Source organism: Pelophylax lessonae (assembly GCF_965119305.1).
Source record: "Pelophylax lessonae genome assembly, chromosome: 4".
NCBI lineage: Eukaryota > Metazoa > Chordata > Amphibia > Anura > Ranidae > Pelophylax > Pelophylax lessonae.
The window spans coordinates 666,225,888-666,242,599 of NC_138771.1; the positions used below are offsets into that span (position 1 = coordinate 666,225,888).

The 16,712-nt window shown below is 47.4% G+C and overlaps 2 protein-coding genes across 2 annotated transcripts in view; one reads left to right on the forward strand and one right to left on the reverse strand.

Moving 5' to 3' along the window:
- LOC309554214 (E3 ubiquitin-protein ligase TRIM39-like) overlaps positions 1–16,712 on the reverse strand; it is a gene marked incomplete at its 5' end in the record, with an annotated part of 188,106 nt that overhangs the window by 49,819 nt on the left and 121,575 nt on the right. The window lies entirely within an intron of this gene.
- Positions 1–16,712, forward strand: part of LOC309552460 (uncharacterized protein) — a gene marked incomplete at both ends in the record, with an annotated part of 66,079 nt that overhangs the window by 15,280 nt on the left and 34,087 nt on the right. The window contains 1 exon segment of the mRNA XM_082253431.1: positions 3,958–4,723. Coding sequence (XP_082109557.1) covers positions 3,958–4,723 — 766 coding nt within the window.

A 16,712-nucleotide genomic window follows, 5' to 3' on the forward strand; every position in this document is an offset into this window, starting at 1 on the left:
ACATTAACCACTTTAGCCCAGAAGGATTTGCCCCCTTAATGACCAGGCCCTATTTTGCAATTGCGCGGTCGTGCAACGCTGTAGCCAAATAAAATTGACATCCTTTTTTCCCCACAAACAGAGCTTTCTTTTGGTGGTATTTGATCACCTCTGCAATTTTTTTTTTTTTAGCGCTATAAACAAAAATAAGCGACAATTTTGAAAAAAAAAAAAAAAACAATATTTTTCACATTCTGCTATATAACATTCCTAAAAAAAAAAAAAAATACTGATTACAGTTGATTATTTACTAAGATGTATTTATGATATAGGCTTTGTTAATCCTGGGTAATTTTTTAACATGATAGTTTTAACATATGGAAGTATTTTATCTATATATGTTTTTATTTCCGGTTAAAATTATGTATTCCTTGTAAAAATTGTATTGTAAGTTGATATTTCATATGTGTACACATACAGAGGTGGATACCTAGACAAGAGTGCAGGCCCCATATGTATATATATAGAGTGGTATAGGAACATCATAATACAATGTATGACAATGTACATTCTATAAACCCCCATTAGGGGTCACTGTTATAGTTAGAATGAGATAGGAGGGCGTGGTTTGGCCACGTTGCGAGATGGCTGCTTAGACCCGGAGCTCCCGCAGCCTCGGACCTGCTTTCACATACGCCGGAGCCGCCACACTGAGAAACCGCCCGGTAAGCATGGGATCCACATCCAGAGCCCCAACTGCCACTAGATCCCGGTCCCCGAGGGACACCGGACCGTGGATCAATCCGAATATCCTGGAGATCTTCCGGACACAGGGCACAAATATGGCGCCTATAGGCCGTGCTTCCTCTGCCTCTTCCAATCCCCAGCCATCCATCCGCTCTTATGCCTCGGTCACTGCATCTGGCTCTGAGACCCTGCTCCTCAGCTCCAGGCCCCCAATTCCCTCAGTATAGAGGACTTGAGAGCTGTGGCCACTGATATCAAGGAGACTCTGGGGGCGGCCATTATGGATCTGAGGGAGTATATGCAAGCACTGTACAGCCGTATGTCAGATGTTGAACAAACCACCTCACAACATGGCAGAGTGCTCAGATCAGTGACACAGGCCCTGGATACCCATTCCCTGCAGATGCGAGATCTTCAGTGCCACTTAGAAGATTTGGATAGCAGGGGGGGGCGCCACAATCTTTGCGTGCGTGGGTTACCAGAATCTGTGGAGCATGACCAGCTTACACCCGCAGTTACAGGCCTCTTTAATATGATGTTGGATCGCCCCCCACAGTCCCCTATTGATCTGGAGCACATTCATAGGGCTTTGAGGCCGAGGGGCAGGGAGGGGGAAACCCCCGCGATGTGGTCTGCTGTCTGGTGGACTATAAGCTTAAAAAGGACATTTTGCGCAAAGCTCGCGCTAGGGCACACCTGGAATATGAGGGAACGACCATTCAAATCTATCAGGACTTGCAGCACCACCGAGATTTGCGACCCCTGCTGGAAGTCTTACGCACTAAGGGTATCACCTATAAATGGAAGTTCCCTTTCTGCCTCTCTGCAACCACTCTCGGTCGCACAGCTTTTCTACGAGTGCCCGAGGATTTGCCACACTTTTGCTCCACCCTGGATATTCCGCTGGTGGATCTCCCCAACTGGTATGCGGAATTTCGGGGGGGCCCCCGCACACATGGGGCCCACGACGAAGAACCGATGGAAGCACAAGATATGCGATTTAGACGCCGGCGTTCCTCTTCTGGAAATGGCTCTGCTGCTGCCCATCAGGATGCCACACAGGTAGCGAGCCCCTCAAAACCACCACAACACCGGAGGGCCCGCAGAGAGGACTGAAATTTCTCTTTAACTCCTGCCCCACTCCTGTCTCTACTTTGTTTTTGTATATATCTCCACTGGATGACTCCCCTGCTACCTGTTTGATGACCATCGCCCCTCATTGACGTTTGTTAGTTTTTCCCCTGGGGCACTCTATTGCTACCTGCCATTGCCCCCTACATCTGGTACTATCCTTGGGTGCTTATACCGAGGGGGTGGCCACCCAGCTCCTCTTCCAGATGGCTCTGCAGTTCCTCTCGAGATGGGGGGGGGGGTACTTTGGTTGTTTGGTTTCCCTCCCCTTTTTTTTTGTTGTTTGTGTTTCCTTGCAGGTTGATGATCAACCCACCATTTCAAGCTGCCAATCCTGTTCCCTTTTTTTTTTTTCTGCACCCTCACCCGTCAATGGGGTCATGGACCATCTTTCCTACAAGGACTGACTGTGTCTCCTGCTTGCAAGAGCTGGTAGAGTTTTCATACATTATTGCTGTGTATATGTTATCTATCTGCTCCACGGGGGGCCGTTGGCCTACCGGGGGGTTTCGGTTCTTTTTCCTCCCCTCCTCTATCGGGAGTGATGGGCGACTGCACCGACATCTCTTATGTGGGTGGACCGTCCTTGGCGCAGCCGTGGCTGCCAAGGTTACTGTCTTCCAATGCTATTACCTTCCCCGAGGGCGTCAGCCCGTGCCCGTGGTTAAGTGGTCCTCCTGACCCACCATGGCTCGGGCTATCCTCCTCCAGTGTGACATGTACCGACACTTGTGCTTGTCCTCCCCTATACTGTTGTGCCCCCTTGGCTCAGGAAGTGCGTGCTTTTCACCACACCATTTTTTTTTTTTTTTTATCTCTAGCCGCGCTTGCTCATGCTAATATCACCCCCCCTGTTTCTCCCTAAACTATGCCTTTCCGTGATGCCACTTGACCTCCCTTAGAGATCAGACCCACCTTCGTGGTCGTGCTGCCGGGCATCCAGCTTCCATTATGTGCATGGTTTTTGTGGTTCCTGAGCTGGGGTGGTGCATGGTGGGGTTGCCTCCTCCTCCCCTCCTAATAGTTGGGGGGTGGCGGAGGAGGTCGTCTCACTTTATAATTTGAGCGCCCCTACGATGTTAAGGTGTTACGATGTAATGATCTTTTTGTGTTCATATTTATCAAATTTTCTATGCTTAGGTTCGCTAGGGGATTTAGTTCATGTCATTCAATGCATGCTGTTTCCCCCTTTTTTTTACGTGGTCACCACGGAGATGTTGCATACTGTTGTATCTCCCAAACTCCTCTCCATCCCAAGTATTTTTCCATTTTTTTTGTTTTTTTGTTTTTAATCCTGTTATCTGGGCTCCCTGGCCTTGTTGTTCTTTTGAGTGCCATGGTTCTGTGTTCCCACTTTAAGACGTCCTGGCAGGTATTTCTACTCATCCCGCTTATTGCCCTATTTACTCACGGTATCTGAAATTAATACACCATTACCGGTCCATAGGCCGGAGTCCTCGTCCCTGGACGGCCCCCTGGTTCCAGGTCTCGGTTAGGTCTACCCCAACCCCCCTTAGTGTCCATCACTGTCATAGTCCACATTTTTGGCAATTTGATCTTGTACGGTTCACTACACTTTTGGTTTTGTGGCTCCGTCTTTATCTGGTGGGCAGGTCCCCCAGCTACTGGGCCTCCCCCCCCAAGCTAGCCTAATCACCACACACACTCCCTCCCTCCCTACCTTCGCTTCCTCTCTTCCCCCGCTTTTACCTGAGATTCTCTTCCCTTTCTGTCTTTCTTTATCTTTCCCTTTCTCCTTCCACCCTTCTCTCAACCCCACCCTCCAAACTCCCCCCCCCACACTTTTTTTTTTCTCTCTCCCCTTCCCCGTCTCCATCTCCCCGTCCACTTGCACAAGATCCTGCATTGCCTGATACTCTGAAACTTACTTCGCTGAATGTACGGGGCCTCAATATACCCTTCCCTCACTGACCGTATCCAAACCCACGAACGCTCTCATAAGCGATCTCTTGCCGCACAAACCCTATCAGCCCTTACTCAGGCTAGACAGGACCTCCTGGAGGAATAGGGTAGGTCCACAAGACGTAAATTTGCCTTGATGCAGCGTGACTTTTATGAATACGGTAACAAATCGGGCAGCATGTTGGCAAGGGCGCTCCAGTCTAGGAGAGCCTCTAGAACGATCCATTCTATCACTGACTCGCGGGGACGTAAGGTTTCTTCCACTAAGGACATTGCAGACCAATTCCTCTCTTACTATGATTCCCTGTATAACTTGCCCAAAGACTCCACCCAACACTCGCCCACAGATCTCGCCGACCACATTAGGTCCTTATTGCAACAATACTCCCCCTCTCCATTCTCTGCCGAGGATCTTGAAACCATGGATGCCAAAATATCCTCTGAGGAAATTGCGGTGGCCCTCAAACAACTCAAACCGGGTAAGTGCCCTGGCCCCGATGAGCTCACTGTGGGGTACTATAAGTCCTTTCCAGAGCTCCTCTTGTCCCCGCTGCTGCACTCCTTTAATGCCTTCCCTGACTCCCCTGCTCTAGGCCCTGACTTCCTGGAGGCCCACATTGTTGTGCTGCCCAAGCCCGGCATAGACCCGTCATTGGTGACCAATTACAGGCCTATATCCTTACTCAATATGGATGTAAAGCTTTACGCTAAAATCCTTGCAAACCGTCTCTTGCCTTTTATCCCCGACATCATTTCCCTACACCAGGTGGGGTTTGTCCCTGGTCGCGAGGCCAGGGACAACACCATAAAGGCTCTTAATATTCATCACTGGCTCAACTCGTCTCACACACCCGGCTTTCTCCTGTCGTTTGACGCAGAGAAGGCATTCGACAGGGTAGCCTGGGATTACATGACCACTGCTTTGGAGGCTATTGGCATCTCCGTAAGGATGCTCAGCTATGTGTGGGCCCTATACTCTGATCCCACGGCGAGGGTACGAGTTAATGACCACCTGTCGGATGCCTTCTCCGCGTCAAATGGCATTGCCCATTATCCCCCCTCATTTTTATCATCACCCTGGAACCCTTACTTCGTAAACTCAACTCGAACCCAGATATTCATGGAGTGACTATTGCTGCTAAGTCATATAAACTTGCGGCTTATGCCGAATATATTTTATTATTCCTCACACAACCAATTACCACTTTTCCAAACATCCAGAAGGACCTAGATATGTTTCGTTCACTCTCAAATCTTAAAATGAATTACTCAAAATCTGAGGCGCTGAATGTTTCCCTACCGCCGCACCTTCAATCTCTCTGCCAACAAAACTTACCTTTCCGGTGGGAATCTCAGGCCATTACCTATTTGGGCATTCAAATTCCATCTAAGTTATCTGAACTATTTGCCAAGAACTTCACCCCTATCTTTACAGAGATCAAGTCTGATTTGTCCAAATGGGAACGGGGCTCCTTCTCGCGGCTTGGTAGACTGGCCATTATAAAAATGAACATTCTCCCTAGACTTATATATGTCCTTCAAACAATCCCCATTAAAATCCCTCCTGAATTCTTTCAATCTTATCGACGTATATGCTCCACCTTTATCTGGTGTTCTAAGTGCCCTAGGTTATCATGGAATCTCCTAACGGCCCCGAAGACCTCCGGGGACTGGGTCTCCCTCATCTACAACGGTACTATTGGGCTTGCCACTTATCTAGGATCGTGGACTGGCACAATAACTGCCTCACGAAGGACTGGGTGAACCTGGAGGATTCTATGTCTCCTTTTCCCATACGCTTCCTTCCTTGGGCTAGTCCTGCCTCCACTCCGGCACCCTGCACGAAACACCCGCTTACACACTCTACCCTACTCATATTTTGTCTGCTTTGTAAAACAATGGGCATTTCTTCAAGACCAGGTCCTATGGTTCCTCTCTGCCATAATCCGGACTTCACTCCCGGCCTGGCACACCTTGCTCCACAAGACCCCTTGACTGATGTCCCGTACAGGGCAGCTCACTTCTTCAGGGAGGGTTCCCTTCTCACACACTCGGACCTGTCACGGAGATTCCCCAAGTATAAACTCCCCTTTTTTAATTACTTACAAATCAGGGACTTTCTATTACACACTAATGATCTTAATGCATGGCACAGGGACCTCACCTCCTTTGAAGACCTTTGAGCTCTTTTTGAACCTCAACGACATTTAATTTCAGGACTATACTCCCTCCTCTCGCCAAGACTCCCCTCTAGGGTCGCACGACTTTGTGATAGTTGGGAAGAAGATCTATCCATCTCACTCTGTGGTGAGGATTGGGACAGGATCTTTACGCACATGCACAAGGGCTCCAAGAATGTGTACGTGCAAGAAAGTGGCTTTAAAATCTTTTCCAAATGGTATAGGACCCGGATATCCTGCACAAATTCTCGTTGGATGCCTCCCCTATGTGTTGGAGGTGCCACAAACAAAAGGGCAAATTGCTCCACACATGGTGGGAATGCCCTCTTATACGACCCTTCTGGCGGGAGGTCCACACTCTTATTGGACATATCACCACTTATTCCCCGTTTTTTTCCCCAGATCAATACTTCCTTCACACATACCATACACTATATTTCTATTCCCCAAAAAGCATACAAGCAATCGTTGACCCTCCATCTAATTAATGCAGTGAGGATGTGCATTCCTTGCCGTTGGCTATCTCCCTGTCCCCCCACCGTTGCTGACTGGCTTCATAGAGTGGGCAAGGTGGCTGAGATGGAAGACCTGACCCATCAGACCCATGACTCTCCTAATAAATTTCACACCACATGGGCCACTTGGCTCCACTTTTCCTACTCTGCTGAACATAGTAAATTGTTGGCTGCAACAGGTTAACTGGCCACGTCTCTTTCTCCCTGGCCTAGCTGTGGCGGGTTCCTTCCCCTCACACCCTCCCCCCCCTTTTTTTTTTTCCTCTCTCCCCTCCCTCTATCCTCCTCGTCTCTCTCCTTCTCTCTCTCTCTCTCTCTCTCCCCCTCTCTATGGCTGCCCCTCCTGTTTCCGCTGCTCCGTCTCTGTCTCCCCTTCCGTTCCTCTTTCCTTATCCTCCCTCTTTCCTCCCCTGCAGAGCTATAGTACCATGCTATCAGGTGGACCACGTTCAGCACACGCAGTTGCCACTCTCTCGCCCCTCCCTGCTTGTGCTTACTGTCACCATGGAGTATCCTCTTTTTTATTTGGTACACGGGGATCATTAAACCAACTCTTGCCAGGACGTTACACCGCATATTTCCCTGGAAGCCCAGACGAGACCAGGAGCTATTCTTATATACACAGGCTTATTTCCTAAGTCTTTCCGGTGAGTGGGGACACCAAATGGGAGCACAACCAGCACGTGTGGGGCACTTTAAGGACCATAAACAACACTAAGAGCACTTTGATGGACTGATTATGTTTTATCTTTTTTTTTTTTTTAATATATTTTATTGAACATATGAAACAATTACAAGGTCTGTATTGCATCCAAATAACAGATTTCTTGAAACAACAAAAATTATGAATGCAGACAGAGAGTTCATGCATTTTATAATAACGGTATCACAAATATTATACTCAAGGGTATTAGTGAACAAAATGTGAAAAACACTGTGAGGGGAGAGGTGTGGTAGGGAGTAGAGTTGGGGGAAAGAGAATGACACTCTCGCATGGGACGGGAGGAGAATGTCAATTATGTAAAGGAAACATCTAATGTACATAAAAAGGTGACTCTTACTGGCTGAACTATATACCTAGTCTACTCGCATTATGACATCATGCTTTAGAAATGGGGGGGGGGGGGTAGAAGGGGAGAAGAGGAATAGTGATATCCATGAGATCCCGCTTGAAGCATTCAATAAGCAGGCGATAGGTACGGTCCTGTGAAGGAGGGAACGCTGAAGGGTATTGCCTTATATTCTAAGCCTTCCTAAGGTATTGGATATTGAAGCCTTTAAATACCATTCCGTGAATTGGAAGGGTACCATCAGATCTTTCAGCTCATTTGTATTAAAGGCATATTGCAGGAATGAGCGCCATCTGGAGAAAAAAGTTTCCATTGACGAGAATTTGTCACTGTCCAGATTTCCTTTTTCCATATGAAGAAGTGCTTTAAGATCATTGCAAACCATGAAAATCGTAGGGGGAGTATTGGAGATCCAAGTCTTTAGAATTGCTTTTTTAGCTGCCAAGGTACATAAGTGGGTCCAAGGGGGTAGCCGTTTACCTTTCCGATCTGGAGCAGACGAGGACTGCGGTGGCTCTTCGTTGCCAAATAAGAGCAAGTGGGGGGATTTTTCCAGCCGGATTCCCAGAACCTCCTGTATAAAGGTCAACACCCGGTCCCAGAAACACGAAATAGTGAGGCAATGCCAGAATCTGTGGGCTAGCGTCGGTCTCTCTCCACCGCACTGAGGGCAGATTGCAGGAATTTTAGGATCGTTGGTATACAAAGCCGGAACAAAGGCTCTATGAATTAGCTTGAATTGGGTCTCTCTCCATTTCTCCATCAGCACAGTTTTTCTAAGCCGAAGGTATCCCTGCAATATTTTAGGAGCAATATCCTCCAGGGGGAAGACAGTACCCCATTTATCAAACATGGTTTCCGTGGAGAGTTTATTAGAGTGTACAAGCAGTTGATCGTATAGGACGGAAATGTTGTAACGTTTGTTCTTGATGAAATCATCCAAGACAGATTTTTGAAAGCTTTTAACAGTGCTGGGTGAACAAGATTTTACATAGGCTACTGCCTGATGGTAATATAGCTGATGGGACGGGGGCAAGTGGTATTCCCCTGCAAGTTCCGTATATGGTTTTATGGAAAGATCCGAGGGTCGAACCAAAGAATGTACCAATGTTATTCTAATCTGCTCCCATAGTCTGAACAAAGCATAGTCCATAAATTGCGGAAATAATGGATTGCCATGGAGAGGCAAGTGCTTGGAGATGGTTGAGGGAACATTTCCGTACTTCCCTCCATGCTATCATAGTGTCTCGAAAGAGTACATGTCGTTGAAGGTTTACGGGCAAAGCTGTAAAGGTGCTATGTAGCACTCCAGGAAGGCACCATGGGTGGGCTAGTTGAGTTTCAATGTGGTAGTTGGAATAAGTCGAGGATTTGGTTATCCAATCCAGGCCATAGCGTAGGAGGCAAGATAAATTATACAGCCTAATATTGGGTAAGCCAGCTCCCCCCTCGCCCTTTGAAAGGTGCAGTTTGGCAATGGATATCCTGGGTCTCCTTTTATTCCAGAGAAAGGCCGTAACAGCCTTGTTCAGAGTGTTAATATCTTTATGTTTGAGGAGGAAAGGGAGGGTTTGGAGAGGGTAAAGCAGACGCGGGAAGCTGACCATTTTGACCAGGTGGCACCTTCCAAAGAACGAGAGGGGTAAAGTCATCCACAATTCCAGCTCTTTAATAATTTTTTCTATAAGTGGGACATAATTCAGTTGATAAAGTGTGGATGTATGTCTGCCTATCTTGATGCCCAGGTAGGTGATGTGGTGGTGGTTTAAAGGGAATGGGAGGGAATGGTCCCAGTGTTCTATGACCAACTGCGTTAGAGGGAGGACTTCGCTTTTATCGAAATTAATTTTTAACCCTGAAATTAATCTGAATTCGCTTAACAGCGAACATAACGCTGGGAGGTCAGTATTAGGTTGGGATGTGAATATAAGCAGATCATCTGCAAAAAGTGCAGTTTTGAGCTCTGTTTGACCTAGCGGGATACCGTGAATTGTGTTCGAGAATACCAAGTATCTGGAAAGGGGCTCTATGGCCATATTAAACAATAAGGGAGATAGGGGACAGCCCTGGCGTGTGCCCTTATATAACGAAATCGGGTTTGATATGCCCCTAGACGTGAAGATACGCGCTGAGGGGGAAGCATAGAGAGCTTTCAAGAAGTTAGTTATCTTGCCAGAGAACCATAACTTCGCCAGGGTCAGGAAGAGCCAGTCCAAATTGACATTATCGAATGCCTTTTCGGCGTCTAAAGTCACTATGGCCGCGCAGACAGAAAAATGTAATAGGCATTGCTTTGCGGCAAAAAATGCGGCAAAAAATTGCATGACTTTGAGGTTACAAAAGTGTGAAAGGGGCCTTCAGTAATCAAGGTATAGTGTGCCCCTTTCAATGCAGAGTGACCACAGCGTGCCCCCTTTCAATGCAGAGTGACCACAGCGTGCCCCCTTTCAAAGCAGAGTGACCACAGCGTGCCCCTTTTCAATGCAGAGTGACCACAGCGTGCCCCCTTCAATGCAGAGTGACCACAGCGTGCCCCCTTTCAATGCAGAGTGACCAAAGCATGCCCCCTTTCAATGCAGAGTGACCACAGCGTGCCCCCTTTCAATGCAGAGTGAACACAGCGTGCCCCCTTTCAATGCAGAGTGACCACAGCGTGCCCCCTTTCTTGTTCAAACATTTTTACAGCAAGGTGTACAATTACGTAGTGTTACAAAATGCCACATAGGTGAAACCAAACAGTGCATGCAGGTGTCTACTGTGGTGAGCCACAAGTAATGAGGATGAGAGGAGGTGTAGCTGCCACAGCCAACACCCAGGCACCCTGTAAAGGGAACATGCTGTGCCTGCGTGGGGCGGTGCGACCTCCCACTCGCTATCATGTAGAGAGAAGTGACTCAGAGAATCATTTTTAAAAACATTGAGAAAACAGAGCAACAAAAGTGGAGTCAACAACCATGTAGTTATAAACAGGGTTTACGCAGACGAATTGAGAAAAAAAAAGGAGGAGACAGGATTCGTGGTGAGGACAAAGGCATAACCATGCTGTTGAGAGTCATCACGTCCAGGACGTATTAGTATACACATGAGAACACATACAGAAGAGGAGAGGGAGGTGGGAGAAGGAGGGTTCCAAGAGAGAGGGAGGGAGGAAGAGAGGAGGTGGGGAGGGGGGTGCGTGCCCCCTTTCAATGCAGAGTGACCACAGCGTGCCCCCTTCAATGCAGAGTGACCACAGCATGCCCCCTTTCAATGCAGAGTAACCACAGCGTGCCCCCTTCAATGCAGAGTGACCACAGCGTGCCCCCTTTCAATGCAGAGTAACCACAGCGTGCCCCGTTCAATGCAGAGTGGCCACAGCGTGCCCCCTTTCAATGCAGAGTGGCCACAGCGTGCCCCGTTCAATGCAGAGTGACCACAGCGTGCCCCGTTCAATGCAGAGTGAACAGCATGCAGAGTGACCAGTGCACTTACCTGATGCAGCGGCGGCTTCTCCTCAGTCCTCCACATCTCTCGAGTCCTCCTCCTTGGCCAATGGCAATCGTTCGCCTTTTCGGCCAATCAGGAAACGGGTCTCGGACCCGCTTCCTGATTGGCCAGGAAGAGGATCTGTGGGACAATAGCGAATATTCATTCGCTATTGTTACAAAAATGAGTGGGCTCAGGACACTCTGCTCTGCGCCCCGGGTCCACCCTTTACTGCAGCCTATTAGAGCCTCTGGCTCTAATCATGTGCTTCAGAAAAAAAATTGAACTCCATGGCTCCGGCACCGCGCATGTAGATTAGGGGGCCGGACGCATGGATAGGGGGTGCGGCACCCCTGCGCCCCCAACGCACACCGGCCGCCACTGCTGACGCTGTCTTGACGCCAGCTGAATGCCGACCAGCGCTTCCTGATGCTTTATGATACTGTGAAACTGAAACTATGCTGAAACCTCGACTTTAACATATCTGTCAACTCAGAAGATCCAGGACTGTAGAATACTTGACTCCTGACACTGCTTTTAGCTCAAAAGTCACTGAAAATCTCCCTTCAACCTTGCACTGGCTGAGGTAGCTCCTTGCAAATGCTTGTGCTGCTGCAACTCTTAACTTGTATACTTCACACTGTACACTGACTCTTCAGGGCCCAAATTGCAAGCGCCCCCTCTAATACTTCAGGGTCCTCTACCTAGGTACCCCTGCTAATACTTCAGGGTCCTCTGACTAGGTACCCTCTCTAAAACTTCAGGGTCCTCTACCTAAGTACCCCCTCTAATACTTCAGGGTCCTCTGACTAGGTACCCCCTCTAATACTTCACGGTCCTCTAACTAGGTATCCCCTTTCACAGCTAGCTGACTCCTGGATCCCTAGAACCTTCTCCGGAGTGGTCCTCTCTGACACTAGGCAGACCCCCAGGGGCAATCCTCAGTATTTACGACCTGTGTAGGCTTTCCTAGAACTGGACCCCTCTCTCTCTCCGCTGGTTCTCAGCACACCGGATCCCCTCTGCAGCTCAACTCAGCATTCTCTGGATTCCCAGGCAGCACAGAAGCTTCCTATGACAGGAGGAGAGACATCTGTCCTCTCCCTTCTGGGACTCTGCTTCCTGCCAAAGATGCTGAGTCATGTGCCCCCTTCAGACTTTACCCACTCCTAGAATCCCCTGCGGCAGAATCTGCCTTCTGGGGTAGATACAAGCCTGAATGTGTCTCTGATTGGATTTCCTCCACTGCCCAATGAGAAGCCTTTCACAGGGCCAGTGGGGAGACTCCCCTCTATGCAGACACACTTGGGAGCCATGACACCCTGACTGACAAAAATAAATCATGGCCCTGCTGTTAGGCAGGCAAAGCCCACTATACTTTACCTAGTTCCTACCTGTAGGGTGCTACACTCATATACCCTTAGTGCCGGTTCACACTTATGCGCTTGTACTGCGAATGCGATGCGTTCTAAATAGTCTCCAATCGCATGCATTTACAAAATACATTGAATTCGTGACGGTCGTTCACATCTATGCGTTGCGATCCAGATGCGAATGTGATGCGATGATAAAAAGGGTCTTGTGCGAGTTTACAGCGTTGCGTTGCAAATTTAGTCTCCATAGACATCAATGTAAATCGGTCTGGACTCGCATTATCAGTTCAGATATGTGCGAATTCTTATGTGCGAATTCTTATTTTTTGTCTGATTTTCCCCTCAGCTCCACCCCTCCTGAGCTTAATTAACATAATCAACGCAATAAAATTTTCATTACAATCGCGCTGGTACTATTGAAAAACACAAGGGAAACTCGCACTGCAAATTCACATTGCAAGCGCAAGCGCATAAGTGTGAACCGGCACTCAGGGTAACCCCAACCCATACTTACGCATATCAGGTTTGAGCAAGTGCTGAATGCACTGAAGCAAATTACCTTTTAATGTTCCTGTCATACCTGTGATGTAATTTTAATGCTTCATTAAAGATACCAAGGAGTGCAATATTCTGCATTTGTGCATGTTACTGAATCTCACAGATGAGCTTTGCAACACCCTGGGTTCCAGTTCACAACATGTGAGAGTTGATCACTCGCCTAGAGCGGCACTATTTTGGCTTTATCAATTATTGCTGCATGAGCGATCTCCTAAATCCACCAGCTTAGCATGGATTTTGTGCAAATCTGAGTCATGGAAATTTAACCACTTAAGCCCCGGAGGATTTGGCTGCTAAAAGACCAGGGTTTTTTTTGCGATTTTTTACTGCGTGACTTTGACGGACAATTGCGCGGTCCTGCGACGCTGTACCTAAACGAATTTCACGTCCTTTTTTTCCCACAAACAGAGCTTTCTTTTGGTGGTATTTGATCACCTGTGCGATTTTTTGATCATGCGCTATAAACAAAAAAAGAGCGTAATTTTTGCAAAAATAACAATATTTTTCACATTTTTTTATATGAAATTCCCCCCAAAAAAAATGTAAAAATCAAAATTTTTTAACATTTTCGGCCAAATTGTTTTACGCTACATATGTTTGGTAAAAAAAATCGCAAAAAGCGTATTTTGATTGGTTTGCGCAAAAGTTATCGCGTTTACTAACAAAGGGAAAGATTTTTGTCATTTTTGGTGTTTTTTTTTTAACGAGTAATGACGGCGATCTGCGATTTTTTTTGCGGTACTGCGACATTGCGGCGGACAGATCGGACCCTTGACTGACATTTTTGACACTTTTGGGGGTACCAGTGACATTACTGCAGTAATCAGTGCTATATATATGCACTGTTACTGCAAAAATGACACTGGCAGGGAAGGGGTTAACTTTATTGGACAGGGAGGGGTTAAGTGTGTCCTAGGGGCGTGATTCTAACTGTGCAGGGACATGGCTATCAGTGTAAAAGCAAAGATCAACGGTTCTACATAGTAGAACCGTCAGATCTTCATTTTTACACCAGGGAGAATGACGGGCGGCTTGTTTACATAAGCCGCTCCGCCTTTCTCCCTTCACAGGAGCGATCGTAGTGTGACCGGCGGACATCGAGTCCGCCGGACACACGCACTGACATGTCTGTGAATGAGCCGCGGCAGGCGCGCGCCCGCAATAGGCTCGCAAGTCAGAGTGACAGGCGAGTGACGTATCCATACGTCACTCTGCCTGGCCGGGGCTGACCGCCGCAGTATATAGTCGTGCGGCGGTCGGCAACCAGTTAAAGCATCTAGAATATCATTACTTGCATGGCAAATATTGCTGATTTTTTCTTCAGCAAGTGTTACTCTGACAGAAAGGTCTTGAGCAGCTGTAGAAATATTGGATATCATAGAAGAAATATCATTCCCTTACAGAAAGTATCATATATTTGAAGTCAGCAAGTGAAGCTGGCGGAGTAGAAGAAGGACATTCTTCTAATGGCCACAGCAGCAGTGTATGAGAAGAGACAGTAGACATAGCGCCATGCTAAACCCTGTAATGTTCCTCCCCCATTTTAGACATTTTGTCTTGGCTGGGCCCCCTAGAGCCTCACAGGCGAGCGACGTAGTACTACGTCACTTTGCCTGTGAGGGGCTGACCGCCGCAGTAAATAGTCTTGCGGCAGTCGGCAAGCGGTTAATATGCCTTGTTTGTTATTGTTCTTCTGTTATCTTTTTGAAAAATGTCAATAAAATTTATTGGAAAATAAAATAAATGCCTTTGACTACAATGAGGTTTTGGTTGAGCCATCTAAACTTCAGTAAAGTCTGCTGAACCTGTCCCAAACTAAACCCAAGTAGGCTTGACTCATCGCTACTGGCTGCCGGTGCTTGAATCCGCCATATCACTAGGAACCGCTTATGTCACTAGAGGCGCTTTTCCACTGCATGGAACTCAACGGTTCGGCTAACTTTTGCACTTTTCCACTGCATGGTACCGCATGGTACGTGTTGGAACGGTTCGGTACGGTACGGCGGCACTTTTCCACTACATGGAACCGAACGGTACGGCTCGCTTAACCACTTGCCGACCACCGCCCGACTATATATGGCGGCGGTCAGCCCCTCCCAGGCAAAGTGACGTGCTGGTACGTCACTAGCCTGTGAGCCAATAGGGGGCGAGCGCGCTCCCGCCCCCGCTCGTTTACTAGGAAGCCCGCGCGTGTGACCGGCGGACCCGATGTCCGCCGGTCACTCGCGATTGTCGGGTGGAGAGGGAGAAAGGCAGGCGGCTGATGTAAACAAAGCCATCTGTCATTCTTCCCTGTGTAAAAGCACTGATCACCCGGTCCTGCTATGTAGGACCGTTGATCTGTGCTGTTACACACACAGCCACATCCAATCACAGTTAGAAACACGCCCCTAGGGACACACTTAACCCCTCCCTCTCCAATAAAGTTAACCCCTTCCCTCCCAGTGTCATTTTTACAGTAACAGTGCATATTTATAGCACTGATTACTGTAGTAATGTCACTGGTAACCCCAAAAGTGTCAAAAATGTCAGTCAAGGGTCCGATCTGTCCGCCGCAATGTCGCAGTCCCGCAAAAAAAAAAAATCGCAGATCGCCGCCATTACTCATTAAAAAAAAAAAAAACAACAAAAATGACAAAAATCTTTCCCTTAGTTAGTAAACGCAATAACTTTTGCGCAAACCAATCAAAATATGCGTATTGTGATTTTTTTTACCAAACATATGTAGCAGAAAACAAATTGGCCAAAAATTTTAAAAAAATTTGATTTTTACCTTTTTTTTTGGGGGGGGGGGGGGGAATTTCATATAAAAAAATGTGAAAAATATTGTTATTTTTGCAAAATTGACGCTCTTTTTTTGTTTATAGCGCATGATCAAAAAATCGCACAGGTGATCAAATACCACCAAAAGAAAGCTCTGTTTGTGGGAAAAAAAGGACGTCAAATTCGTTTAGGTACAGCGTCGCACGACCGCGCAATTGTCCGTTAAAATCACGCTGTGCCGAATCGCAAAATAGGCCCTGGTCAGGAAGGGGGTAAAATCTTCCGGGGCTTAAGTGGTTGAACAGTACCACCTCAATTGTGGTTCCAAGAGGGCCGTACCGGTACCATATCCCACAATCCTTTGCATGCAGCCTTGACTGTTTGTCACTACTAGCCACTGATTGGTCAGAGAATCGTTGTTATCCTACCCACTTTACTTTAGTGGAAAAGCAAACCGTACCAAACTGCACCGAACCGTTCCAACACTGTATCATGCGGTACCATGCAGTGGAAAACCAAACAGAGCCAAGCAGGGCCGAGGGGAGCCGAGTCGGTACTTGCAGTGGAAAAGTGCCATAGGAATCACCACCACTTAAGAAAAGGGGTGGGGATAGAAGTGACATCTCTGCCCAAATATGACCACTGGCCATATTTAGCCAATGATTTCACTACTATTCCCACTCTTTCCTTTATATAGCTGGCAACTGCTCAGGGAGCTGTCATTTGGCCAGAGTACCATCAGGATTGTTTTTGTCATTGGGGGGGTTGGGGTTTGGGAGGAAAGTCATTGGGCAGCAGGCAGTGGGCATTGTGACTAATGATAGATTTACAATTGGGAACCTTTTAAGGATTTGTATCTTTTTAATAAAAGATTGTCAACTATATAGGTGTCTTTACTTCTTAGTTACATTACTTACTTACTTACTTACTTACTTACTTACTTTACTTCTTGGTTACACCCCAAAGCACCATCCCCATGTTGAGGGCAAGTTTCATGGACATGCAATA